The sequence below is a fragment of the Anopheles bellator genome, chromosome 2 (genome assembly GCF_943735745.2).
Source record: "Anopheles bellator chromosome 2, idAnoBellAS_SP24_06.2, whole genome shotgun sequence".
NCBI lineage: Eukaryota > Metazoa > Arthropoda > Insecta > Diptera > Culicidae > Anopheles > Anopheles bellator.
In genome coordinates, this window is record NC_071286.1 from 56,925,514 (window position 1) to 56,950,531 (window position 25,018).

A 25,018-nucleotide genomic window follows, 5' to 3' on the forward strand; every position below is an offset into this window, starting at 1 on the left:
CATATTCCGGAGATCGGAAACCAACCTCCAATCATGGCTGTAATTCTTAACGACTCCATAGAGTGCCATTCAAGTGGCTGTGGCTGTTTTAGTGGACTGCTTCCGTCGATCCATCTTATAGTGGCATCAGCTAGCAATGAATCACGCATTAGTGAGGCTGGCGAGACTTACACAATCTGGGAATTACGTGCTCTAATGCTCTAGGCGTACCTAGGCGTGACCGTCCGCTCCGTTAATCGACGATTTCATCGCTACCGTTTAAAGGTGGGTGTGAATCAGTAAAATGTAGCCCATTGTATAGAGCCTCGGAACCAGAGCTTCCGATGACGATCATCGAGTTGTTTACTTGTAGCCGTTACAAGCTGCCGTAGGTCTTCCAGTAAGATCAACATCATAGTGCGATCTCTGGCGAATAAGCGACAGTTGATCCCAATAATGTTCACATCTCAAATAGAAGCATCACGACGGCTTGACCCAATACTGGACAACGAACGCTGGCGACCGAAACGGTTAAGAACTGGTTTTGTGATCCATCGGATGGTACCTCAATGCGGACTGTATTGGAACGTTTGCGTACGATCGGATTCCAAAGGTTTTCGCCAATAACGACCAAACCTTATACAAAAGAGGCATTATGAAGCTACCTTTGAAAAGATGATAAATTTTCCAACAAGATGGTGAATATTTGACGAAAATCGGACCATCGGATACATCTTAAATAAAGTTTCGAAATTCACGCACAAATAATGGATTTGTTTTTAGCCAACCAAAAGAAAAATCCGAAAAAATCCCATATTCGATTAGGGGAGCAGGATCGACTGTTAGGTAGCTCAACCAGTGACTTGCATTCAATGTTGTATGCAACATTGTATGCAATATCTGCTTTCTAAAATTTGTACGCAACGTTGGATGCAATATTTTTCGGGTTCCGGATTTGCCGGATTTTTTTCCATTTTTATATTTATATCGATTTTTCTAAAAAACTACTGAACCAATCCGCGTGAAATTTTGCACAGCGTAGTTTTGTAACACCGGACATTGAATAGAAAAGTTTGACCCTCACACACCTCCGGGGAGGGGGTGCTCCCATACAAACGTAACATAAAATTTTGGTTATTTGGCATAAAAATTTGGCATAATTTGGTTTGGTTTCGAGCAAATTGAATCAAATTTCGCAGGTGGGAGTGTTTGGGAAGGGGAAATTGTTTTTTTGAGCCGTCGGGCCAAGACGGTGAAGTATTGATTAATTTTTTGAGCGGATCTGTCCCATTAAAAACAGACCACACGCTGGTAGCGTGTTAAGGAAACCGTCCCAAAACATGACCAAGGCCAAGGATGGAATGGCTACGAAGTGACGCTGCATGCGAATACCTCTGCGTCAGGTCGAGAAGAGAAGCGCGAGTAGCAAATGTTTTTCCTGAACCTTCCGACGAACTGAACTGATTTTCTTTCGTGCATTGCTACAAGTCTTACCTTACTTTCCCTCCTCATTTCTTTCGGTGGCCAATTTCTTTCCAATTTCAGTGGAAACAACGAAACTCCTAGAGACGGTTTTTGACGTTTTAAGAGGAAGTGTTAGAAATTTAATTCCACGGTCACATGGTACAGGCCGAAGGGGTCTTAAGGAGAAACACTACAATGAGCAGCTCTATCATACAGCTGGGCCACACCAGGCAGCGACCCGTAAAGGTGATCACTTCCTTGGAGATCCCCACAACAAAATCGTCCTGCACCACATCACAATATCTACTTACAAATTTTACATCAACTAGTTACGTGAAACACGACAACTGGCGACGCGGTTACAACAACTGGACTTATTTTGAAATAATTTGAATTGTACTTAACACAGCATTTGACTTAACCCTGCAATGCAAACAACTGTCATTGTGTCACATTCCAAATGTCAAAATAGGGTGTTGTCATATTTGTTTTGTTTTCATTCCCGGCAAGCGAACATTTTTGGCCAAACCTTCGATATTTAAAAAAGGCAGAATGTGGAGAACGACGGTGTGGATCGCCGTGCTGGCCGTGGGCTTCGTGCCGCTTTCGGCGGGGTTTTCCGACACATTCGACGAAGAACTTTTCATCAAACCGCTTCCGGATAGGTTCGTGTACAGCTACTTCCAGTTCACGACCCGCTGGGAACTCGGCGTCAACGATAGCCGTAAGTGTATCTTATGAATGTTAATGACGGTTACCTCGATTACGGATTCGTTTCACGGTTCTAAATTGCAGTGCTCCACACCAATCTGGTGGCTCGCCCGTTGGCTGAACTTTTCCATCACTTTGGCGTGCAAGAACTCCACTTGAGCTTCACGTACGGGCTATGGCGATACGAAAGCTGGGGCTACCCGGTGACCGATGCTGGCCCAGGGGCGGAAGTCTGGGCCTGGTTTGAGCCTACCGATCAGCGTTCATCGATCGACGATCGGTGGAAGATGCTCTGCGGAACGCTCTCGGGTCTCTTCTGTGCCTCGCTCAGTTTCATCGACCCAAGCAACACCTACGAACCGGTCTACTCGCTGAGACCGCAAACCTACCGCTTCCCGGGACAATCGGAGCCGATTCTACGCTATGCGGTTTTACCACGGGAAATCGTTTGCACGGAAAACTTAACGCCCTGGGCGAAGCTACTGCCGTGTCGGTCACGGGAAGGAATGGTGTCGCTTCTCGTTCCCGACAGCATTTATGCGAGCAACTACCACTCGCTGGGCGTTCACATTCGTAAACTCTGTGCCGATGCGGAATGTAGCCAGTTTCAGCTCGAGGTTAAACAAACCGTTAACGTCGTGCAAGATTTGCGACTATTTGGAGGCCCGAACTGGTCCATCCGGAAGTTGTTTAGTCAAGGGATGGAAGGTTCGTGTGCGCTAGCCACATCCAGCAACGTGTACCTGGATGTGACGGACAGCAGTTACGACGTGTCACAGAAGGCCGACGCGACGATCGTGTCCCTGCGAGGAGGTGCCCGTACCGTGCTTCAACGTTACGACGTCAAACAGTTCGAAGCGTTGGCCGCAAAGGGTCGTCGGGCGATGTTTAACGTGGCGGTAATGGACAAACGCGATCCGGGAGTGATTGTTGTGGCCGGACCACCGCCCATCTACGCGAAACGCTACATTCTGGGCGTTGGTCAGGAGCGCGGCAAGATTGTTACCCAAATCACCAACAACCACTGGGGCCCCCTGGAGCTGGTGGTATTCGAGAACATTCCGTGGTTCGTTCCGATTTACCTGCACACGCTTACGATCCGTTACGGTGAGCAAAACCGTCTGAAACCCGCCTTTCTGCACTACACTCCGGGGGTTCAGCGCGAACGCCCGTACGGACTGGAGATAGGCATCCGCATTCCAGCCCGGACCACGATCGAACTTTCGTTCGATTTCGATTACATCTTTCTCAAGTGGCAAGAGTATCCGCCGGATGCTAACCACGGACACTACATTCCCTCATCGATCATTTCGCTTCTGCTACCGTCCGCACGGAACTACAGTTCCGTTCCTCGCGAGGCCGCCCTCTTCCGGCAGTCGTTCAACGCTACCCAGCAGGCCGGTTACTTTCTGCAGCTGCGCACCGAATCGCTGCTTCTTACCCTGCCGACACCCGACTTTAGCATGCCGTACAATGTAATCTGTCTGGCGTGTACCGTCGTAGCGCTTGCGTTTGGCCCCATCCACAACATCTCCACGAAACGGATCGTAGCGAAGGGCAAGGACACTGGCCGGACGTCGTTCGGGGATAAGGTGAAACAATTCTTTCGCCTGAAGGATAACGCCACCGAAGAGGCTGAAGTAGACACACCAAACGAGAAACTGCCAGGCGGTGAAGGGAACGAAGATTTGAGTGCTCCCGATACGGAATGAACGGGCGGGTGTTACGAGGGTGGCAAAGCGGGTCGCTAGTCAGATAGTTTCATTCCGAAGAAACGGCCTGTTGGAGGGTACTAAAATAAATGGCAATTGCTTCATTATAAGGGAAACATGGATTCTTGCGAGTGTTATTGAGGACATCTTTCTGTGCGACTTGTGGACAGAAATGTGGGTCTTCGCAAAGAATCCGCGTCTCGTATGTTATGTTTAATGAAAAAGTATCTCTTTTTATTCGTACAGTACGTGGAACAGCATATTATACGACCAGGCAAAGGCTGTGATCCTGGTCTGACCGCTTAGTCTTATTCATATCATATCGTCACTCACCGGAAGGGACGGCAAGTGAGATTGGCGAGCCAAATAACAACCCAAACACAGCCCTTCTAGTACACCCGATCTTGATAGCTGTTGTCCTGTGGTTTCGCCTGCATGTTCACCATCTGCTGCTGGTAGTGTCGTCCGTGTCCGGGGCGCCGTGGCGGCGTCAGATACTCGAACATACTTTGTGTATGCTGCGACAACATTTTGCTCAAATCACACGGCATCGGATCGGTCCAGAAAAAATCATGGTTCAGCGCCGTGTCGGCATCGATGCGCTTCTTCGGATCCAGCATGAGCAGATTGTCGAGCAGATCGATTCCGTTCGGATCCTTCACGTAAGGGCGCAGGCGTTCACGTACCTTCCGCTTGTGGCCCATCGGAAGTTCCATCTTGTGGAATAGCTCCAGATTATCAACGTCCGGCCAGACATCGCTTGTAAAGGAACCGCAAAGCTGCGATATCAATATCAACTGCTGCTGCTCCGTGGCACCCTGCATGATCGGTGAGCGTGTCCACATTTCGGCCATAATGCACCCGGCGCCCCACATGTCCACCGGTGGGCCGTAGTTCCTATCGCCAAGCAGTAGCTCCGGGGGTCGGTACCACAACGTCACGACACGGTTCGTGTAGCGATTCGGTTGGCCATTCTTTGATACGCTAAATGCACGCGCCAATCCGAAATCGGCCAGCTTCAGGACACCGTTCTTCGTTATCAACACGTTCGCCGCCTTCATGTCACGATGTAGAATCTACAGAGAGGAATAGTGTAAAAACGGAGCGCCTTTACCGAACTACGGTGTGCTTGTACCTTATTACTGTGGATGTAGTACAAGCCGTTCAGTAGCTGCTGCATCACTTTCTTGATCTCGCCCAGGTTGAATTTGACGTTGATGTTGGACAGCAGCCCTGCCAGATCGTGCTCGCAGAAATCGAACACCAGGTAGAACGTTGAGCGGTACCGATTATGGGCAGTGGCTTTTGTACGGCAGATCTCTATCAAGTTCACGACGTTCTCGTGTTTCAACAGCTGCAGAATACGAATCTCGCGCAGCGCCGTAATCGGGAACTGCAATAAAACCGAAGGCCGGGATTAAGCGAGAATACCGCAGTGCGGCTGCTTTACTTACGCCTTCCTTTTCGTTCTCCATCAGCACCTTCTTCAGGGCAACGAACTTCTTTGTTGATTTCTTCTCTCTCGCTTTGAACACCTCACTGCGCGGTGAAACGAAACAGGGGTAGAAATGCGGTCCCGGAGTTGACCGTACGGAGCCAAGCTAGCTTACCCGAAAGTTCCTTGGCCAATCTTGGTCACCTTCTCGTACTTGCTGGACTCGTCGCAGTACGGGAAGTCGTAGTTTTCGATGTACTTCTGCTTGTCGGCCAGGCTGAGCATCGTGCTCGAAGTCGCCACCTGGCTGCCGGAGCCGGAATGTTCGGCCGCACTCATGCTGCACTGTCCTTCGATCGAGCACTTTTAATTGAGCAATCGAGATCGGGAAAAACGATCCTTTTCGCTCAACAATATTGATATTGTAATATTTATTTTGGTGCTGACCAGTCTGGAGAACAACACAACACAAACTGACGCCAGCTGTCAGTTTTGACAGCTCAGACATCACAGACAAGATCTGTAACTTGAATTGAATATTGCCAGCATCGCAGCTCTTTTTCAGATAACGTCCGCCGCGTAATCCATACACGATGATTCCGTGTTTAACCAACAAGTCTTACCTACAAGTCTGGGTTTTATTCAAATTTTCTTCCGTCGAATTTCCGTTTTACAAATATTTCTTACTCGTAGCTCTCTAATCTAACCCACGAAAGCCGAAGACAACCTCGAAACGCGATCTCCACCGCCACTTCTTGCACATTTTCCGGTCCTAATGTCCCGCTCGTTCGCTACTTCTAACCTTTTCCCCGTTTCAGATCTTTTCAAGCTGTTGGCCACCATCACAGTACGCGGTGCGTCGATCGCCAGTGGGTTTAGTTTGATTTCTACGATCGTCTCTCGAACCGCCATACCGTTGCTCTGGTTACTATGATCCATTATGATTAAGGCTTTTTTGCTTATTAATTATGATGCTTGATTTCTGTTTCTCTTTGTTTATCGAAACACAGATACACAAAACAATGGAACGACTTAACATCCGCCTTTATAAGCTCAAACTACTCTTTTTCTCTCTGTCTCTCTCTATCTTTCTCTGTCGTTCGCAGGATGATGTCGTGAATTTTACTTTGGGCAGGAAAGTCTATAGTAGGATGTTAAATTTTAATACGAATTCAACCGGACTGTCACATCCCGGAATTCAGGAGCGTGCTTCCGCAGGATGTACCGCGCGTTGCAATGTCCTCTTTCGCGCCACTCGCTGCACGCGTATGTTTAGGTAAGTTCTTTGGTTCACTTCACTTGCCTATTGTGCCGTGAAAGTGGCTTCCGTGGTGGTTTTCTTTGCCTAAGTTAATGTGAATTACTGGATATCGGGCCGATCCTGCAGTCTAGAAGAGTGTGGTCCACAGTATGTGTATGTGTATAGCGCAGAAAATCACCGCGGTTTTGCAGCTGTACACCCTCATTTTATTGGTCGAGTATTATATGTGGCCACTTTCCTTTGCACATGACTGGGCTGCAGTTACCACCGTATGATTAGTTCCGGCGAGAACTAGAGTGATCTACGCCGACGAAAACAGGTTTCCAGCGGGGCGCAGGGAATAGGAAGCAATCGTAGAACTGGTAGGTGATTCGAAATACTATGCATTCTTTACAAAAAAAAAAGTGAGAAAACAGGGATACACCTTTACGTGTCAGCACTTTTGCCTAATCTACTAAACTAAACCAAAGACAAACTAAAACAGATGGGTCGTCCGTTGCGAACCGTTCTGCCTCTGACCGCCGCCTCTCGTACCTGACCAGACACTTTGTGTAAATTATATTTCTGAGTAATTAGAGCTGGCTATACGTTTCACTTTTCCTCTTTCGGGCACTTTGACCGCTAGGAAAAGGACAGATAAGTTAGGCGTTTATTGGGTTGTTGCTTATCGTTACCGTAGATTTGTCATTGAAGAGTCTGTGTTCACCCTTCCTCTTTTTGCTTAATGTTAAAAATGTATCTCCTACATAATCATTGCCGTACACAACACGCCGTACCGTAACCGCATCCGTGTCAGGAACGGTATTGTTTGTTTGATTAATTTTTCGTTTCACTTCTCACAACTCACGTACACATATCTTCTAATTTTCTCTTTCGCTCTCATCATTCTCTCCCATTTTCTTCTATAAAACATTGTATATAGTCAAGCACTTTGTTAGTAATTATTCCATGATTTCGAAACTAGAAAAAAGAAAAACGGCATGCACTAAAAAAACCGAAAACTTTTCATCAAAACAGTCATCCGAACCGCCCCCCGCCCGGTGGCGGAGCATCGGATTATTATTAGACTTCCGGCGTCAGCAGACGATGATATTGAAACTGTGAATTCTTGGTCAGTGGCTGTGGTCACGGGAGAAGGCGGATACTCCCAGCGTTCTACGTTGCTGTGCCCGGACCCGGATATTGGGCGTTTGACGGCCTGTTATTGCTGTAGGTTTTACTGTTATCCTTTTTTGTTAGGTGTGTTTGTGGTGTTCAGATCGATACGATCTGTGTGAGTGATCCCACCAAAAAAGAAATGGGGCGCGGCAAAACACATCCCGCTTGTTGGGACCCGCGCCGTTACGTTAACTCACAGTCGCAGTGTAGTGTATCTCGGGCAGTCTAATGCTCAAATTTCGCTAACGTTAGCGTCGTCATCATCGTCATCCGTCATCGGATCGCTGTAAATTGCTTCGCGACCGGGCGGACGATGCCGACGGATCCGTTGCCGCTGTAGTCCCGTATTGACGCGTGAACTGCTGCTCTTCTGTATTGCTTTGGTGCTGTACTTGTTTTGTACAGTATCTGCGATTCCACCGAAGGCGTCGTACCCGTCCGCTCCTGCACCGCGGCTATCTGCCACTTCGGTACCATCCAACGCGTCGAGCATTTCGATGTCACCCCCATCCTCCTCGATCAACTGATCGGTGTCTTGCGCATCGAAGACTGGCGGCTTAAGCAACTCCTGCTTCTCCAGTGGCGTGCGTTTCTTACGAAACTCGTACACCCGCGGATAGATATGCTCGATGGCTTCCTGCACGAACGCCACGCTTGCCGCTGAGTGATGAGAAGAATTGTCAACATTATTAATCGTACCCGAATGTAAAATTGAACAAACTAGACTACTCAAACTAGAAATACCCGAATGGCAATTGCCATGTGCGAAATTTTTACATCAAAGGATGTTCTTTTCGCTTATGACAGAACGAACAAAGAAACAGAAAATTACAAGATCACAAGAGGATAAGAGCCTTCTTTCTACAATCAACATTTCACCCGCCAAACTGACCAATCGCTCCGCATCGACCCTGCATCCCGACAGTACTTACCCGTGACGGTAATGCTTCCAGTTGAGAATATTTTCAGCGTGGCCTTCGGTTTAAGCAGCTTGTACGTGACGCCGGGGTGCAGTTCCGGTTCGTAGCTCGCTTCCTTGCGATACCTTTCGGAGAAGTTCACGATCATGATGCCCCACGGCATACTGCAGGTGCCGAGCACGTTCACGATGCGAAAGTTTCTCAAACGCACGTTATAACCGAGGTTCTGAAGGCAACGTGAGTACCGACGTGCCGCAACCTTGGCCTGCAAAACGAGCAAACGGAAGCGCATTAATGGTGGCGAGCCCGGATGAGGCGAGATAAGATTAGAGCTGAAAAGTTCATTCAACCTGATCCTCCGACGTAGCACCGGTGCAGGTGATTTTGCCGGACGACCAGATCGAAGCGGTCGTGTACGGGCGCCGGAGCTTCATCGTCATCATGCCGTTCTCGCGGCGAAACTCCACATTGTACCCGTTCATGGCAATGTCCCGCAGATTGAGATGACAGCGGACGCTGAACGAGCACACGACGTTATTGATCACGATATCGATCTCCGGTTCGGCCTCCTGCTCATCCGGGACCGTTTCTTTGGTATCTTGCGAGTCGCCGGCCACTGCAACGGTGGCCTCACTTGTGTTGTCCGCTACCGGTGTGCCGCTGGTGGCAGGTGACTGTTGGTTCGCGCTCGAAACTGGAGGCACCATCGACGAGCTCCCGAAGCCATCCCCACTCTGCTGGGGCTGCTGTTGCTGTGAATGAATGCCGCCATTCACGGTCTGCAGTGTAACGGTATTGTTGACCGGGCACGAAGGTGTTGCAGTCGTTGTCGTGGTAAGGACATCACTTATGGGGTGTGTGCTGCCGGTGGTGGTGGCATTGATGATATGCTGCCGGAAGCTGCCGTCGATCTGCGGCACCTGAGCAACGGAAGCTAAACTGATGGTAGTAGCGCCAGGGGCACGGAGTATGGTGCGCCCACCGAACGTGCGCCCGGGAAAGGACGTCGATGCCGATGCTTCCATGTTGGCCGGCACCAGAATAACTCCCGTCGTTTGACCAACGCCGCCGCCGCCCATCGATGTTTGATGATTTTTTTGAATAAATATTTGCTGCAGTAGCGGGGGATGTTTGTGAAGCTGCTGCGTGCTATTAGCGTTAATGATGGTGGTGGTGTTGGTGGCGGAAGTGGAACTAGAGGAGATACCGGTGCCGGAGAGCGGCACTGTGGATGAGACCGCAATCAGTGCCGGTGGTTGGTGATGCATCTGCAGCGACTGTTGCTGCTGCTGCTGGTGGGCAGGTTTCGCCGTGACCGGAAGAAACGTTTGTGCCGGATGATTGGCGGATGCCACTCCGTTCGGGACCGCTGGTGAGACGGTGGACGAGGCGACAATTGTTGCGCTTGCCCCGGCCTGGCCATTGTCAGTTCCATTTACCACTACGTTGGTTACAGTTTTCATGAAACTTTTTTGCTGTAACAGAGTAGCCATACCACTCTGATTACCGCAGTGCATTAACCGACCGTCGTTCCGCAAGGGCGTCTGCCTAAACGGGAGAGGCCACCGATGAGTGATACACGTTTCCGGATGGTGGGCGTGCGGGGCGTGAGTGGGTTTGGGGTGGGTGTTTTCGTCCGACCGAAAGATTGAGGAGATTCTTTGCCCAACACTTTTCCTTACGCACTCCACTCGGCAAAGGCAACTGGATTTCTCGCTACTCGCTTCCGCCACTGATCACCATTCGTCCTTTTGCCGCTTGTGTGTCCCGTTTCGTGCGAAATGAAACCGAGGCAGTGCTACAGATTCATTTTTTCCTTCGCCTCAGCAAAATAATACTATCATTCTGCGAAGACGGGCAAAGAAAAAAAACAGAGAGGTAACTAACTATGCGTGAACTTGATCGCTGTCCACTCGGCGAACGTACGCACTGTGCATCGCGGACCTTCACTGCGGCTCGTGGCGGGGCACTTCGCGAACACTTTGGTCAGTGGTAAAAAGGTTAGAATCTAAAATTTATCAACATAAAACGGCAGCCAACTCTTCCGTAACTAGATCAGGACCAATCCAGGACAAATAAACGTGCCTAAAGAAAACATAAACACTGTTATGACTAATTTGACGTCTGGCGAATCAAGCTGTCAAATTTTCGCGGATTCTTTCGGACTGTCAAACGTCAAATGAAATTCGCCCGCAGGAAAAAACGGAAATTTAATTCTTTTTTCACTCAATTGGAGTGAAATTGTTGAAAGTAATGAGAAGTTGTTTCTTTTTCATGCACAAATTAACCATGAATTTTGGATTCTTCAATTAAAAATTTACACACGCTTTCTAATGAACCCAGTTTGAGTTGAAAAAGAACTTTCAACGTATCATTTCTTTCGCCATGGAATTCGTCAACTCATTTACACAATCAATATTTTATTTATTACTAGCAATTCTCCAATACCCATCCGCTGTACGTGAAATGCTCCACTTCAAATAACTGACCAGTATGCCTCCTAAGCCCATTCGGGCGACTTAAAAAAGCTTAATACCTGTTTTCAACACGGCACAGCATACGATAGCTCCAGCAACAAGCTGATCCGCTGTTTCATTTCCGCGCTCTCAGTCAGTGAACAAATAGTATCCGATTCCAACCATTCCAACAAGGACTGTGTAAAGGTTCTCACGCCGCTTCTCGGTCCATCTAGTGGTTCTTGTAAAAGTTACATCAGAATACGAGCACAGTGCGACCAACAATGAATGCTGGAGATTCGGTTAGTAAAATTCGAAAAGCACATGCATTACGGTTCGGTAGGGTTGTGTGTACGCAAAACGGGGATACCCAAAAGGCATTCAAAAAACGTTTGGGCGGTGTTTTGTTTGTTATTTTCTCACATTTCGATGGCATCAATGAAAAGGGTGCGGCTCCACATCTCTTTTGAAATCATGGACGCCTTACACGTGCATGTGGAGTGAAGGGATTGTAGTTTGCGGCAAGCCATATGATCGATACGATTGCTAGAGATTCCAGTGTCTCTTCCTTTTTGGTAAACGGATGTGGTGAATATTTAGGATAATGGACGTGGTATGTCAAAGCTGAGAGTGATCCAATGATCAATTGCAGTAGTAAAACAAAGCGCTTGGTAGTAGGTAAAATAAACGTTGCTAGTCAATTAAATTGAATCCTGGTAAACTATCATTGTAGTTGAATGCTGTTGGATAGGTTGGATAGTAAATGGCTATCGATCTCGCTAAGCCGTTTGAGCAGCACGTTTTCGTTTGTTTCAGTTGCAAGTGTTAATTTTCATGCCTATCACGACGAGAACCTTCTATAACCCTTAGGTCCTATTGCTGCATATTGCGCTCACAACAATGCTTTACGAGCCCCCTTTCATAACGCTGAAACCTTTCGATACAATCGAATACAACTAGCGCAATACTATATGTCGCCACATTCTGATTCTCCTTTTACCAGGGGAATCTGCAAGTGGTCAAAGTCGTCGATTCTTCTTCTTTGGAATATAATGCCGATAAAAGCTTAGAAACAAATAGCCTCGAGCACGGTGTGGCCATGTTGTTTTTTCCGTTCAGTTGGTTCTTGGCATCGATAGTCTCCACTTTTTATAAAATTGGCTATCTCTTCATTCGATGGCAGAGCGACTCTTCTTCTCCTTCTCTCTTTTCCACTTTCTTAAACCGATTTTTCATTTTTAGTGTTGCATGTTAGTGAGATATTCTCAACGGACAATACTACACGCGCGATAGCAACAGTAAAGTAACATTTATCACAATACGAACTGCATTACGAACTACTTCCGCCTCGTCCGAAATGGACCGCATTCGAAAAACATCTTCTCGATGCGCTTTTGTCTAGTTTTTTTTTGCATTGCGTGCACATATGATGCGCCCCTCAGTGTGACACGGATAGAAGAGATGTAGACACATGTAGATTAAATACGATTACACAAATCCACAGTGCTTTCTTCGCAGCGTGCACACATAACATCCGCACGATAAGTAGTGCCGGTGATGGAGATAAGATGGCTTTTAAGTAAATCGTAATCGTAACCCTCGTAGGACAGCGCATCACTAATCGCGAGTTGGATCACTACTGACGAATCGCTAACGCTGGCGGAATACGAACGAAACCCTATACGAACGACAAAACCGCTGGAAGCGCAAAATCAAGAATAAAACGGCGATCGATGGCGATGATAAGGAATAGTTGCTGGTGGTGAGTAGTTTCGCTAGGCTCCTTTTAGCTGGAGCGCTGTACACCTAGAGTGTTATAAGGACACGGGTAGATAGAATAAGGTTTGTATAGTAGTGTATATCCACGAAAACTGCTAGGCAATGTTTTTGCCAAATATTGCCTACACTCGCGCAAACGGCCACCCAAGCCAAGGACTACGGGAAGAGTGCTTTACAACAAGCTTCGCTTGTTATGTCTGATTTTTTATCGTCTTATAAAAATAGCCTTCATCAGTTTGTCTTTACGCCCTCCGACAGATGCTTTGCAATCCTAGATCATATTCGTCATGATGACGCTAAGTCTACTCAACCTTATACGTTTTATCTCTTCCCAACTGCGGCCCCCAGAACGATGTCCACAGTTTTGTGCTGGTTCCTTCCTCGGGTTTTGCCCTTTTAGGCGACACCGAGTGCACCGACCGTAGGCATCGTATGCAGAACAGTTTGAACACGGTCACGAGTAAACCACGAACCGCGGCCACCGACGGCAGAGTGGCAAACATTAGTCCCCAGCGCATGCGGCCATAGGTTAGCAGGTGGTTTAGCTCCGGTGCCGGGAGCTGTGGTGGCACGTGTGAAGGGAGTGGTGATAGTGAATCTTAAATGGACATCGACATCGTTTCTGCCGTTCGCTTTGCCACCAGCAAATCGTTGTGAGACATAACGATACCACCGATCAGTGATACCAGTGCGCGATCGAGCCAGGTAACTGGATTGGGGTAGATCAAGCCACCTTCATAGAACCCAAGGTGGCCACCGTTTGCTAGTTCGATGTACAGCGATTGATTATTAGCAGCTGGTTCCGGAAAGAAAGGCGAAAAAATACAAAAGAAGATTAGTTCATTTCTATTCAAACGAGTTCTCGTTTCAACCTACCCGAAAACTGTTTCACCGGTTCGAGCAAATTTTCGGGCACGAGCGGATCGTCGCGTGCATTCACAAACACCATCGGGCGCCGTATGTTGGCCATATAGTTGAGCGACGAGCTCCAGCTGTACATGTCCTTTACGCTTGTGAATTTATGCACTCGGCGGGTGTAAGCTTCGTCTAACTCAGGCAGTGTCGCGGCGGCTGCGATGTCGCGCTCGTTCAGCTGATACCGCTGCTTGATGTCGTCCGACAACAGCACGTGTCGGTGCTTCATGATAATGCTCTTCACGTTTTCGGTCAGCACGTACAGGTAGAAGCGGTGGAAGTTCTGCCATTTCAGCAGCCACTGTGTAGCACTGATGAGGTTGAAGCATGGAAGAGCGTGCACAATTTAGATCATTAATGCGCTGTAACCTCACTTCAATCTGGAGATGTATCTCCAAATGATCCAAACCCCGAAAGAAGTCTTGAGACTCTCTTAGACCCGGCGATTGATTATCAAAAACCCTAGAAAAAGACTTACACCACCGCGTTGTATCCCTGGCAGATCGACACACCACCGATGATGTTCGACGGTCGCGTCGCTTCGCCGAGATACTTCGAGATGAGATTGCCACCGAGCGAAAATCCGACCGAAACGATGTTGGTCGTGGGGTACTTTTTCAGCAGACTATTTATCATAGCCCCGTAGTCCTCCGTGTGACCTGTGGGTAGCGAAACGAAAAACGTTCTAGTGGTGCGCTGGTAGACCGAATCATTAGCCGTCGGGAAACCGGCCCTACCTACCATACGTGAATATCCGGGACGATGTGACCTGCACGCTATCGAGGACACCGATGTGGTTAAGCACCGCGCACCGATACCCGTGGCACTGGGCGTAATGGACGAAGGTGCGGATGTAGACCGACTCGGACGAGTTACCGATTCCCGGACAGATCGCCACCGTAATGTCGTCTAGCGGGAACACCGGAGGTTGTGCAAAAATGAAAAATGAGGAAACATTAGCACACGCGGAGTAACTGAGGAGCGCCACCACCGAACACCCCTTACCTTCGACGGACGTTATTAGCGGCTGGTACAGATCGTACGTCAGCGTGGAACCATCCGTCAGTGACAGATAGACCCGTTCGCCCAGCGGCCACGGACACTTGACGCGGCCCACAATGCTGTGAATTATTGTCTGAATGTGGCCACTGAAGCCCCACAGCCGGGTCGGAATGTATCTGTGAAGAGAAAGCAAACGCATACGAACAGGCTAATCAGTAGGAGAACTCTTAAAGGACGAAGGAGTTCGGGATGGTTTATGACCACAAATCGATAAATCGGGCCACACTGTGGGCGTAGCCACCAAGGCCACCAAGGCCACTAGGGAAGCAGGACAAAATACGAAGCGCACAAAGGGACCTCACCGACGCGGAATAGCCGATTCGGAGCTTGTTTTCCAACAGCAAGCGAATCCGGAACGGAACGTTCGCCCGACGTCTGGAGTCGAATCTATTACTATCACTCGAAGGTCGAATCTATCACTTCCAGAAGGTCGGTTGGTTGGCACGTTTCGAAGTACGTGTGAATTTCTTAAGACCTCGAGAGGCTTCGTGTGCTTCAATGTTTGCGCCAATCTAAGGAAAGAAATCCTTCGGTTTGATGTATGGGAAACGGACGAGAATCCAGGAAAGCGCTAGGTGCAACTCAAGGAGACTCCACATCCGCGCGACCGTTAGTCGGCGAAGGTGGAAACACGAAAGCCTCGGGATAATGGAAAACAAAACGAGTCACGGTAACGGTAACGTCGGATTACTGCATCAGGAACACGTTTCGCGTGGCGTGTAAGAGATTCGCAAAGATGGATAGTTACCGGTGATCCTTTCGTGCTTCCGGTTCGTTGTGCAAAAAATCGGAAAATTGCATTCGGAAAACTGAATGAAAGTCCCCGGGGATGCACAGCATACGCGGTGCTTCGGATAACAATACTCCTTTTCACTACTTTCTGTGCTGGATCACCAGCATTGAGGACCCCGTTGTCAGAAGGACAGCTCAATTACGGTTGCGTCCTGATTTCCGTCTTCGCTCCGTAAACAGAAAGCAAACTTTTGAGAAAGGTACAGTTAAGTAGCCGAAATCTCGATCGCACACGATTCCAACTCATGATCGCTTTTGGGCAGAGCAAGGAAAAGGGAATCGCAGCACAACAATTCCGCGGCAAATGGGGTCGAAATCGCTTAGCAAGATAATTGTCGACCTTACGAAAAAGTATAAGTATCGATTTGAAGTACAATTCGATGTTTTTCTTTGTAAAGAGAATGTTACAAATTTTATTGAACTCTGATCACCTTAATATCAGGCTTGTACAAAGGTAGATTTCTATTTAGATTTAAAACAATCTAAAGTTTCTACAAAATACGTTAACTATCGGTAATTGTACAAAAAACAGGCCTGGATAAACTGATCATAATGGCCACAGAGACATCTGTTGAGTTCTTGAAACACTTCCATTCAACAACTGTGGTGTCAACACAACTGTGGTCAGGGGTCGGTGAATACTCCCCAGCATTAGATTGAAACCTGTAGGTTTGCCAGTTCGGTTCCAATATCGATCCACCGCAAAGTAATAATTTTCGAGAAAAAGGACAGCAATTTGAAGTCTCAGTCGGTGCTACACTAGCACCATTCGTTGCATGGACAGCATGGAGCCTCCGTTCCTTATCACGACCGCCGCATAGTACGGGTAGCAGCACCGATTCCACAGCGGTGGTCGACTGGATTGTGGGCACGCAGTGGTCACGGGATTTTCCAGTTCCATCAACGATTGCGGTATGCCAGACAGAAAGAGCGGGCCGAGATTTTAATTGAAGGCTAAAGCAATGGGTCCGACAACGGGTCTAGGTCATGCAATGTAATGCGGTTTGCTCTAAGCTCTCCCATTTTGGGAACGGATTTTGTCTGCTCAAAGGGTAAATTATGTTCGGGATGACCGGCTCTTGGAAAAAGACATAGGGTTCGCCGAACGGAATGGACGATAGTTTGGGAGGAGTACTCCCGTTTGAAAAGTCTCAAATAGCAAATCTTTAGAAGCAATTTCGATTTGAAATGTGTTACAGTTCGGTCGAAGTTTGATGTTCCCTTTGGAAGACCGCGCGAACTCGAACTGGGTCAAAGATGTACTGGGGAAACTTTAGTTCAACGCATTTCGGTTGATAACTAAAGTTTCCAGTTCCAGGACATGGCATCGCCAGCGCATTACATTGGCTGAACGGGAACGGCAAAATCGATTAACTCAATTCCAACGAAAAGGTCAATCTCGCCATTCCGACAGTTCAACATGTCAAACACGGAAATCAAAATAATCCCAACCTTCACTTGCACCACCCCACGTCGGATGTGATGCTGATTGGTCCTCTTTCAAAACGACCAACAAAATGAATTAGAAATGGACCACTGCTCCACTTAGTTATAATCGAAGCCACGCGAGTTCCTCGAACATCAAAGCCGTTACACAGAGAGCGTGGTTGAAAAGCAATTGAATTCATTTTCCAATCCCCATTCATCGTCGGCTATATAGGACCCACCGGCCATTCATTTTGCTGCTTTGCATGTAGCTTTCAACGAAAGTGAAGCCGGCCCTCACATGTGAGGCACTTCCGTTTCGAAGCAAGTTCGTGAGCCCTTTCCACATGTCGCCTCTAGCTGCGCATGGGATCGACGCCACCGAATGAAAGTACCGTATTTTTCCGTGTATAACGCGCACTTTTTTCCCAATTTTTTTAGCTCTAAAATCTGGGTGCGCGTTATACAAGGGTAGTAAACATTTTGTCTCCTCCAAGCATACAAATGTGCCCTTTTAGGTACATATTCTATAGTATTATTGAATAAATTATAAAATGAAACACTTGTTAGGAATATAATTATCCATACAATATCGTTTTTAAGTCATGGCAGGGAGTTAAAACAGAAGTTGTTGTGAAATCATTTAAAAAATGTGGCATCAGCATGGATCTGAAGATGTCGCAATTTATGAGGACTCTTCAGAGAGTGACAATGAGGAGTACATTGAACAGCAATTGGAGAATATCAATTTGTCAGACAGCAGTGAATCTGAGTTTGAAGATTATTCCGAAATATAAAATACTAGTATGTCTTTTGCAATGTATACGCATTTTATCTTTAGTCTACTTTAGAATATTTATAGAGTATTTAGAGTAATACATTATTATCATTTGATATTTGTTGGATATCACATATCTGAAAAATGTAAAGTAAAAAATTTGTTTTCCAATTTTGTTCTCGTAAAATATGGGTGCGCGTTATACACGGGTGCGCGTTATACACGGAAAAATACGGTAAATCGATTTCCTCCTCGGTTTCAGTTTTCCGACCGACGCTTGGGTTAGTCGAAAAGAAGCTCCAGGATATTGATATGACATTCCGGAATGGTTATTATCAGTGAAAAATGTCCATCTGCCGACCCGCTCCTCATTAGAGCTTTGTGGATCTAGTTTCAAATAATTTTCTCACGTAATCCGAGGATCAACAGCAACAGGCGGATAATTAACGGATACCCGTTAATTAAACATCGACACTCGACAACCACAAAAGTTGGACCAATTTTCAAAACTGGCACAGAGTCTGGCACTGTTGATTTGCGAACAGAATTGAAGGCGCGCAGAAACGAGACCGTCGTCTGTTTTCCGACCCACAAAATCACCGGCACCACCTCCTCGCAGGATGACATTCCCGTTAGTCACCGCTTTCCACGCTGTTAGCTTTGGCGGACTGGAACAATCTGAAGCACTAAACACCGAGACGGAACGGAACACCGCAACGTGCCGAAATTTAATTCAGTCACAGATCATGCCGTCTCGATCACGGGGGTCTTCTCTTGTCAGGCATTTGAGGCAATTTTCCCACCGTGTAGACGAATAGAAGCTTTCACTCGACTACCGGCACGGCACGGGTAAACATCCGGAGCGAGCGTATGTTTGGTTTAAAATCAAGTCCCACGAGAGATGGCAACAACAAAAAACCGGCCGTCTGCAGAAGAAGCATCATTATTCAATGTCCCGCGGCGACGGTGATATCCTGCGGGCCGGGGACATCGGCGGTCGGCTTTGGGGCGGACCCCGGGGCGGATGTTGCTCTTGATTTCGTTTTGCTACCCATCAAAAATCTAGAGGATACCTTCCCAAGGACCTGACGTCGGGTCGGCCCCGACGTCAACCTTTTTTGGAGCTTCCATTTTTTCCTCAACTTTATCCTTCCGTTGATGTGACGACTGTCGGGGCATTGGAAAGTCACGGCAATCTCGCCAGGATCGGCAGGCACGACCCTCTGGGCAACCTGGTTTGCCGATGCTTCCGCCGGAACCGAACCGATGTGGCCTTGAAAACGTATCCTTCGTCATCGTTGCCTAGAAAGCCGACCGTTGGGGTCAGTGGCTAAGTCCAAGCATCCTCCACCGGCCGGATCGGCTCGGGGGCAGGGTTGGTTAATTTATGAGCTTATTTAAATTCCCGTCCGTCCCGCGCTCACACAGATTTTGCTACATTCACTGGTGGCCAAAACGTGGACAGTTCGCGCCCCGGTGTCTGATGCCAAAGGTCAGCCGTTATAACTCATCGCCCGAAATGTTTACTCGAGGCCCGAGGCGAGGAAAAGTGGAACAGGAGGACATCAGCACGATAAGGGTACGGCGCCAGACAATTGGTTACCGTCATTCGCTCAATCGGTTCTATCCAGTTTTTGGTGGTTTCGCTGGAAACAAAAAAACTCCGAGGCAAGATTTAGGGCATCTTTCCCCGAGGGTGGCGGACGTTTTCATAAAATTGTTTTTATATGCGCGCGCGCCATCTTCATTGTCCTGGTCGGAGGGCGTGAAAACATTGGCGATAATTATGCTAATTGCAAATGGGTTGGCTGGGTTTTGGTGAGCAATTAATGGTTCCACAGACGGAATAATGAGTACATTGAATACAGTTTAGCTCGTGTCGAAGCGAAAAAAGAGTGATACACTTGAATTCGACACGTTTCACTACATCCTTCACCGTGGCCCGGCCATTACCCGTGTTGCGCTCGAGAGAATAAGAAGAATGGCTAATTTCCGAACGATTTTCCCAGGCTTTCCATCGCGACAAACGCGCACAGTTTCATTCGTTATGAAATTTTTCTTCCTTCCTCATCAGCAGCAGAGCCGCTTATAAAACATTCCAAGAAATATATTCTTCGACATCAGTGAGCATCGCGCGTTCTGTACGTTCGTTGGTTGCGTTAACTGAACCGGACAATTTCTTCGGAAGTCTCCGATCCGTGATTAACGTTGGCATTCGTTTAGATTCAGCACCATGATTGCACCTCAAAGGATGAAGGCTGGGCCGTGGCACCAAGCCCATCACAGGGACACACATGATCGAGCACGGAATCGACTGTGGCGCGTCCGACTGGCGTTTTGGGACGTGGGAGAAATTTCCACGAACCAAGAGGCACCCGTATCAGCTTTTCCCAGTACACGCAGCGGCGTGCGAAGGGCCGTCACCATTAGGGACAGGAAATCGATGGTGGCCAAAGCTCCAATTTCCATACATATTAGTTGATTGCCGCCATATGCGCTGGACACCATCATCACTCACGCCACGCACGCTGGGGTTGGCTAGTTTGACGGAATGTCTGGACACAAGCCCCGTGATTGGAGCGCCCCGGCACAGGAGTAGTGTGCCGGTTCCTTCCGTGTTTTCATCTTTGACATGGGTGTGTCGGGATAAAATCCGTTGACACACTGCACTATGAGGAAAAGGCGGTCATAAGTCAATTTTAAAAACTGAGTGTTTTATAAATATTTTCGTAACATAGATAAGTTATCTATGACAAATCCGAATTTTTAGCCTTCCATGTTGCGTAGTTTCCGAGAATGAATCTGTCAAAATCGAAAATCTTTCCGAGAGAACAATTTAGAAGATACTTTCACAAGCGGGCAAAACATAGCAGTGACCGCAAAATTAATTCTATTTCGAAAATATCAAAATCTTATTTTTCCTGATATATTATAGTTAAAGATTCTTTTTATCAGGGAGGAAAACGTTAATGACGATATCGCGATTGATCATGTGTTTAGTCAAGTAGATATTTTCGATTAAGGTTTGGATGAAGAAATAGACTAATAAGTATTTTATCAAACGTATAAATAAAAATTCATGGGTTTGATACTTAAGATGGTAATAATTACTTGTTTCAAAATTTCCACAAACGCAATGGGTAAAGCTCCTCAATCAATTCATATCCTTTTTTACACTCATAAGGCATTAGTTGTCAGAAATTCGATATTTGCAGAAGATTATGTATTAAAAAATTTGGGTGTAATGCAGATTGCATAGCTCAGGCGTTTAAAAACCATAAAAAAGCGAAAAAGCTTTATTATACTTGAACGCGTGTATTACACATAAAAAGTTGAATTTAATCAAACAACACATGTAAAGAAAATAAAAACGTTGAAAAAAGTCCATAGATTCTTCCTAAAAACAAATATGTCCGCCTTTCCCATACAAATTTCCCACTGTGCACTGGTGGACTGGACTTCGGAGGGAGGGCAATCAAAGCCATGACCTTTCCCATTCATCCGGGCTTCCGGTATCTTCGAAGACCGGCAACAGATTGTCTGATTCCAAGACGGACGCCGCCTCAGAAAGGACACTCCATACATCACGCAACGCACAGCCCAAACCATCCAATCTTAGGATCGCCTTCGTATTGGTGCCGGACGGACAAGAAGCTGGGCATCTTGAGTCATATTTATGGCACATGCTTAATGTCACATGCCGCACGCAATCTCAGGATCAACGATGATCTTTGCCGTTTGTTCCACGGGCAAAGGTTTGCCGTTCCGTAGCACGCGTCGAGCTTGGCCATTGTATTGTGGATTATGAGATACGCAAGCCCACAAGCTTCCAACCACACTTAGGAGTATGAATTACAGCGAGCGAGCTTTCCTGGATCCTTTTGACATTCGAACTTACAAAGGTCATTGGGATGGGAAATTAGATGGCGAAAGTTTCGCACGCTAGAGGCAACGAGCAAAGTTGCTGTCGCTCTCGGTGGTGGCACACAATAAAATGATGGTGCCGGATGGGCCGTGGACATCGCAAAAGGATTTATCAATTGAGGGATTAGACGGGCGGACATTAGTTTTGACAGATAGTCGGTTCACATTAAGCAGAAACTTCATTCAAGGCTGGGTACTTTGGTTCGAAGCCAACAAAGTCGATCAACCTTATCACAATGATACATTGCTCAAAGCTCATGGTTTAGTTAATCTATTTAAAGAAAACTGCGCGATACCATGGACCGACACTTTCCACCTTCTTATGCGAAAAAGAAACAGTTCCCGGGCATGCGAATCTTTCCACATGTATGTGTCTGTGCGGTAGCAGTTTAATGACCTCTGTGTGGTAGGGAAAAATTGAAATCAAACCATTCCCCTAGCGGAGCGGCGGCAGGCACTGTTATACAACAAGCGCATAGCGAATGATGCATGATGGCCGAATGTGTTTGTGGCCTTCCTTCCATTTCACAGCATGAAACAGCCGGCTGCAAATCGGCGTGCAAAACGCTGGCAAGAAAACACTGGACCGAGGCAACAGCGAAGCGACTGGCGAAAGACGACATTTGAGCGTTGGAGAAAAGAAATTAGTTGCTTACGGGTCGATCGAACAGAAAAAAACGGGACAGGCGGCCAAAATGCGGAAGCAAAACGAGAACCAATTGTCTCTGAATGCACATGCAACGCAACTCACTGCACCTGATGCATCGCGCACGAGCACACGTTCAATGTTGTTGCCAACATGTTCGCTTGCGTCCCGACGTCTTGCATCACGAACGGCCGCGCACATGAAGCACAACACGCCGCTGGGGAGCCCTGGGGCTGCCATTAATGGACGAAGCCTCTATTGTTTCAATGCGACAGTTTTCGAATCACTTAAGCTTCGCAAACGCTTCCCCACGTCAACCAACAGGTGCAAATAACGGCACAGACAGACAGGCACTCGGTGCGAGACGGATAAACCATTCGCATCCAACGGGAAGTGAGCAGCGAATGAGCAGTTTTTGGGATATCGGGGCTCTTCTGTCTTTAAGTACCTTTAACGAGCCACCTTTCCCTAAGCAGAACATCGCATTCGCTTCCCGAGCCCAAGTCGAAAAGGGAAATTCGTAACCATCTGTAACAACGACGGAAGTCGTTTGTCGAAATATCTCACATACAGACCCAGTGTTTAAGCTCACTTCCTGCTCCACTGTTCCGGGCTATTTATTATTAGCAAATACGGTTTGCCTAGTCGCGATAAGATAAACGGCGCGTGTTGGCACGATGAGTCACTCAGGGCTCACACATTACAGAGAGAGGCAGGTCTAACATTTCATGATTCAGTAGTTCTTAAAGCCCGTCGTACAATACCTGAAATTATTACGAGAAGCAATTTGTGACAATGTTGCTTACACACAATTTGAGCCTTGAATGTTGTCACTGTCATGTGGGTTGTAAATAAAATTGTAGAAAAAGCCTCCTCAAATCATAGAATAAGTTACTTTGTAGTAAACAGTGTTAACGAGCCACGATTTTTTTATTTGTTTTATCGGACATTCCAAAAATAAATTGATATTCAAATCACTACAGTAGAAACCTAAAACAAACTCAAATATTGTTGTCCCCTGCAAACTTTTCAAGCAACCCAACCCAACCCATGTTTCGCTACACTCTGACGGTTCGCGATTTCTCATGTGAAGCACCTTGATAACGGTCCACACCCCACAATTCCGTTCCAATTCGCGTTACATACGGAACCATCTGTTCCGCTTTGAGTGAACGAAAACAGTGCGGGATTGCGGAAGAGAATGCCGTAAATCACCGAGAGTGTCCTATGAACCGTTTGGAGTTCCAAATTCATAACGCGGTACGAGATTCCTCTAAGAATCCGACGGGGCACTGCGCGAAATTCTTTGGTACTCTAAACGGATTAAGTTGTTCTGCCGGTCGAAGGTCGAGACCGACCGCGAGAGATAACCATCGGGAAAAACTGTCACTTTCCGCACGAGCGGGCACTTCGTTGCCAAATGAAGGGGCCACCACCCGTCATTAAGCAACATTTAAGAGTCGATTAAGCCTACCCCACTGGTAATGATCGACAAACTGGCGGGCCACAAGCACTCTGACTAATGACGGCCCCCGGACCACCACGTGGCTCGTAGTGTATTTGCGCGACTACCAGTCGATGGGGTGGAAGATATTTGGAAGAAGCATCTCGCCTGTCGCCATTCGCCACTGCAGATTGATTTGCTGCCCCGATACTGCCGGCTGCCGACAGAAGTTCTAATGAGCTTAGCCGACCAACGATGCTCGTAATGTGGCTAATAACCATTTGGGCTTGAGTTGGCTCGCTTGGCGGTAGAGAAAAACGCAAACAATGTGCCGTCCGTTGCGTAACGCAAAATTTCTAGAAGAAAGTTTAGCTCACTTGCGCGGGTGAAGTCTTAAAAGGGAACGGGAGCAAACGACGGACGCCAAGCCACAATGTTGACCTTTGGTCGTTTAGTTGAATTTAAAGTTCCTTAAATGGGGAAAACATCGTCCTCGAGCAGTTCTCGATTGAAGACGAGGCGCGTCGAGGAGCGTTTTAAATGGCGTAAGTGATGCGTAATCAGGACGCAGTTGGTGAGTAATAGGACCAAAGTTTTTGCTATTAATTTGTTGCTATAATAAATCATTTTTCTTTGAAACAAAATCCGTTAATTTTGGCTTTCTGCTGACCCAATAATTTCTTTCACTTTACTTTTGTCCACATTGTAATTCGAATGTAAAGTAATTGTAAGTCGAATCTTTTCTTATATAATTTTAATGAGAAACCCTAAGCATATCACTTTCAAAACTTAACGAATGTTAACGTGTTGTGTAAACGAATTAAAGTGATGAGACATACACCAAGTTCTGCTAAAAATCGTCATTTTGTATAGTGAAATAATGATTAGAATAAAAGTAAGATCTAAATGCAACATAATATGTTTAATCCAGCTGTTAAAGATATGCTAAAGACAATGGAAAATATGTATAATATTATTTTTTCAAACTAACGGGCATTAAAAAATTGAAATTAGTATCATGCATAGAGATTCCTCAAAGATTTTGTTATGTGAAAATAATAAAACAAAACTAAAAGTTTGCTGGATAAGCATAAAGCATTTAAAGCGGTCTGTTACGAAATATTTCATTTCGTAACGATCGGTAGTCGCAAACATCG

At 46.9% G+C, this 25,018-nt stretch overlaps 4 protein-coding genes across 4 annotated transcripts in view; 1 reads left to right on the forward strand and 3 right to left on the reverse strand.

Moving 5' to 3' along the window:
- The first annotated feature begins 1,957 nt into the window (after positions 1-1,957).
- On the forward strand, positions 1,958-3,973 carry LOC131209870 (GPI transamidase component PIG-T). The gene is made up of 2 exons (XM_058203020.1): positions 1,958-2,167; positions 2,239-3,973. Exons 1-2 carry the CDS (start codon positions 1,996-1,998, stop codon positions 3,864-3,866), a joined length of 1,800 nt encoding a protein of 599 aa, XP_058059003.1. The 5' UTR covers positions 1,958-1,995; the 3' UTR covers positions 3,867-3,973.
- Positions 3,974-4,096: 123 nt separating this feature from the next.
- LOC131209607 (cyclin-dependent kinase 9) lies at positions 4,097-5,738 on the reverse strand. The gene is made up of 4 exons (XM_058202712.1): positions 5,477-5,738; positions 5,321-5,405; positions 5,002-5,259; positions 4,097-4,942 (listed from the first exon to the last, which is right to left on the reverse strand). Exons 1-4 carry the CDS (start codon positions 5,638-5,640, stop codon positions 4,256-4,258), a joined length of 1,194 nt encoding a protein of 397 aa, XP_058058695.1. The 5' UTR covers positions 5,641-5,738; the 3' UTR covers positions 4,097-4,255.
- A 199-nt stretch (positions 5,739-5,937) lies between these two features.
- Positions 5,938-10,157, reverse strand: LOC131207758 (uncharacterized). Its single transcript, XM_058200386.1, has 4 exons — positions 9,776-10,157; positions 8,991-9,658; positions 8,653-8,905; positions 5,938-8,380 (listed from the first exon to the last, which is right to left on the reverse strand). Exons 1-4 carry the CDS (start codon positions 10,155-10,157, stop codon positions 7,953-7,955), a joined length of 1,731 nt encoding a protein of 576 aa, XP_058056369.1. The 3' UTR covers positions 5,938-7,952.
- Positions 10,158-13,330: 3,173 nt separating this feature from the next.
- Positions 13,331-25,018, reverse strand: part of LOC131209711 (abhydrolase domain-containing protein 2) — a 22,918-nt gene continuing 11,230 nt past the window's right edge. Inside the window, exons 2-6 of the mRNA XM_058202834.1 lie at positions 14,796-14,968; positions 14,532-14,699; positions 14,269-14,449; positions 13,752-14,101; positions 13,331-13,671 (exon numbers count right to left, since the gene is read on the reverse strand). Of these exons, the coding sequence (XP_058058817.1) occupies positions 13,475-13,671; positions 13,752-14,101; positions 14,269-14,449; positions 14,532-14,699; positions 14,796-14,968 (1,069 nt within the window). The 3' untranslated portion in view covers positions 13,331-13,474. The remainder of the gene's footprint in view (positions 13,672-13,751; positions 14,102-14,268; positions 14,450-14,531; positions 14,700-14,795; positions 14,969-25,018) is intronic.

Excerpts from the sequence above, each read along its gene's own strand:
- LOC131209870 (XM_058203020.1), top strand. The coding sequence starts at position 1,996 with ATGTGGAGAACGACGGTGTGGATCGCCGTGCTGGCCGTGGGCTTCGTG. Across the intron at positions 2,168-2,238 it reads ACTCGGCGTCAACGATAGCC|TGCTCCACACCAATCTGGTG; the intron begins GTAAGTGTATCT and ends TCTAAATTGCAG.
- LOC131207758 (XM_058200386.1), bottom strand. The coding sequence starts at position 10,157 with ATGCACTGCGGTAATCAGAGTGGTATGGCTACTCTGTTACAGCAAAAA. Across the intron at positions 9,659-9,775 it reads TAATAGCACGCAGCAGCTTC|CATCGGCATCGACGTCCTTT; the intron begins ACAAACATCCCC and ends CCAACATGGAAG. Across the intron at positions 8,381-8,652 it reads TGGAAGCATTACCGTCACGG|CGGCAAGCGTGGCGTTCGTG; the intron begins GTAAGTACTGTC and ends CTCATCACTCAG.
- LOC131209607 (XM_058202712.1), bottom strand. The coding sequence starts at position 5,640 with ATGAGTGCGGCCGAACATTCCGGCTCCGGCAGCCAGGTGGCGACTTCG. Across the intron at positions 5,406-5,476 it reads ATTGGCCAAGGAACTTTCGG|TGAGGTGTTCAAAGCGAGAG; the intron begins GTAAGCTAGCTT and ends TTCACCGCGCAG. Across the intron at positions 4,943-5,001 it reads ACTACATCCACAGTAATAAG|ATTCTACATCGTGACATGAA; the intron begins GTACAAGCACAC and ends TCCTCTCTGTAG.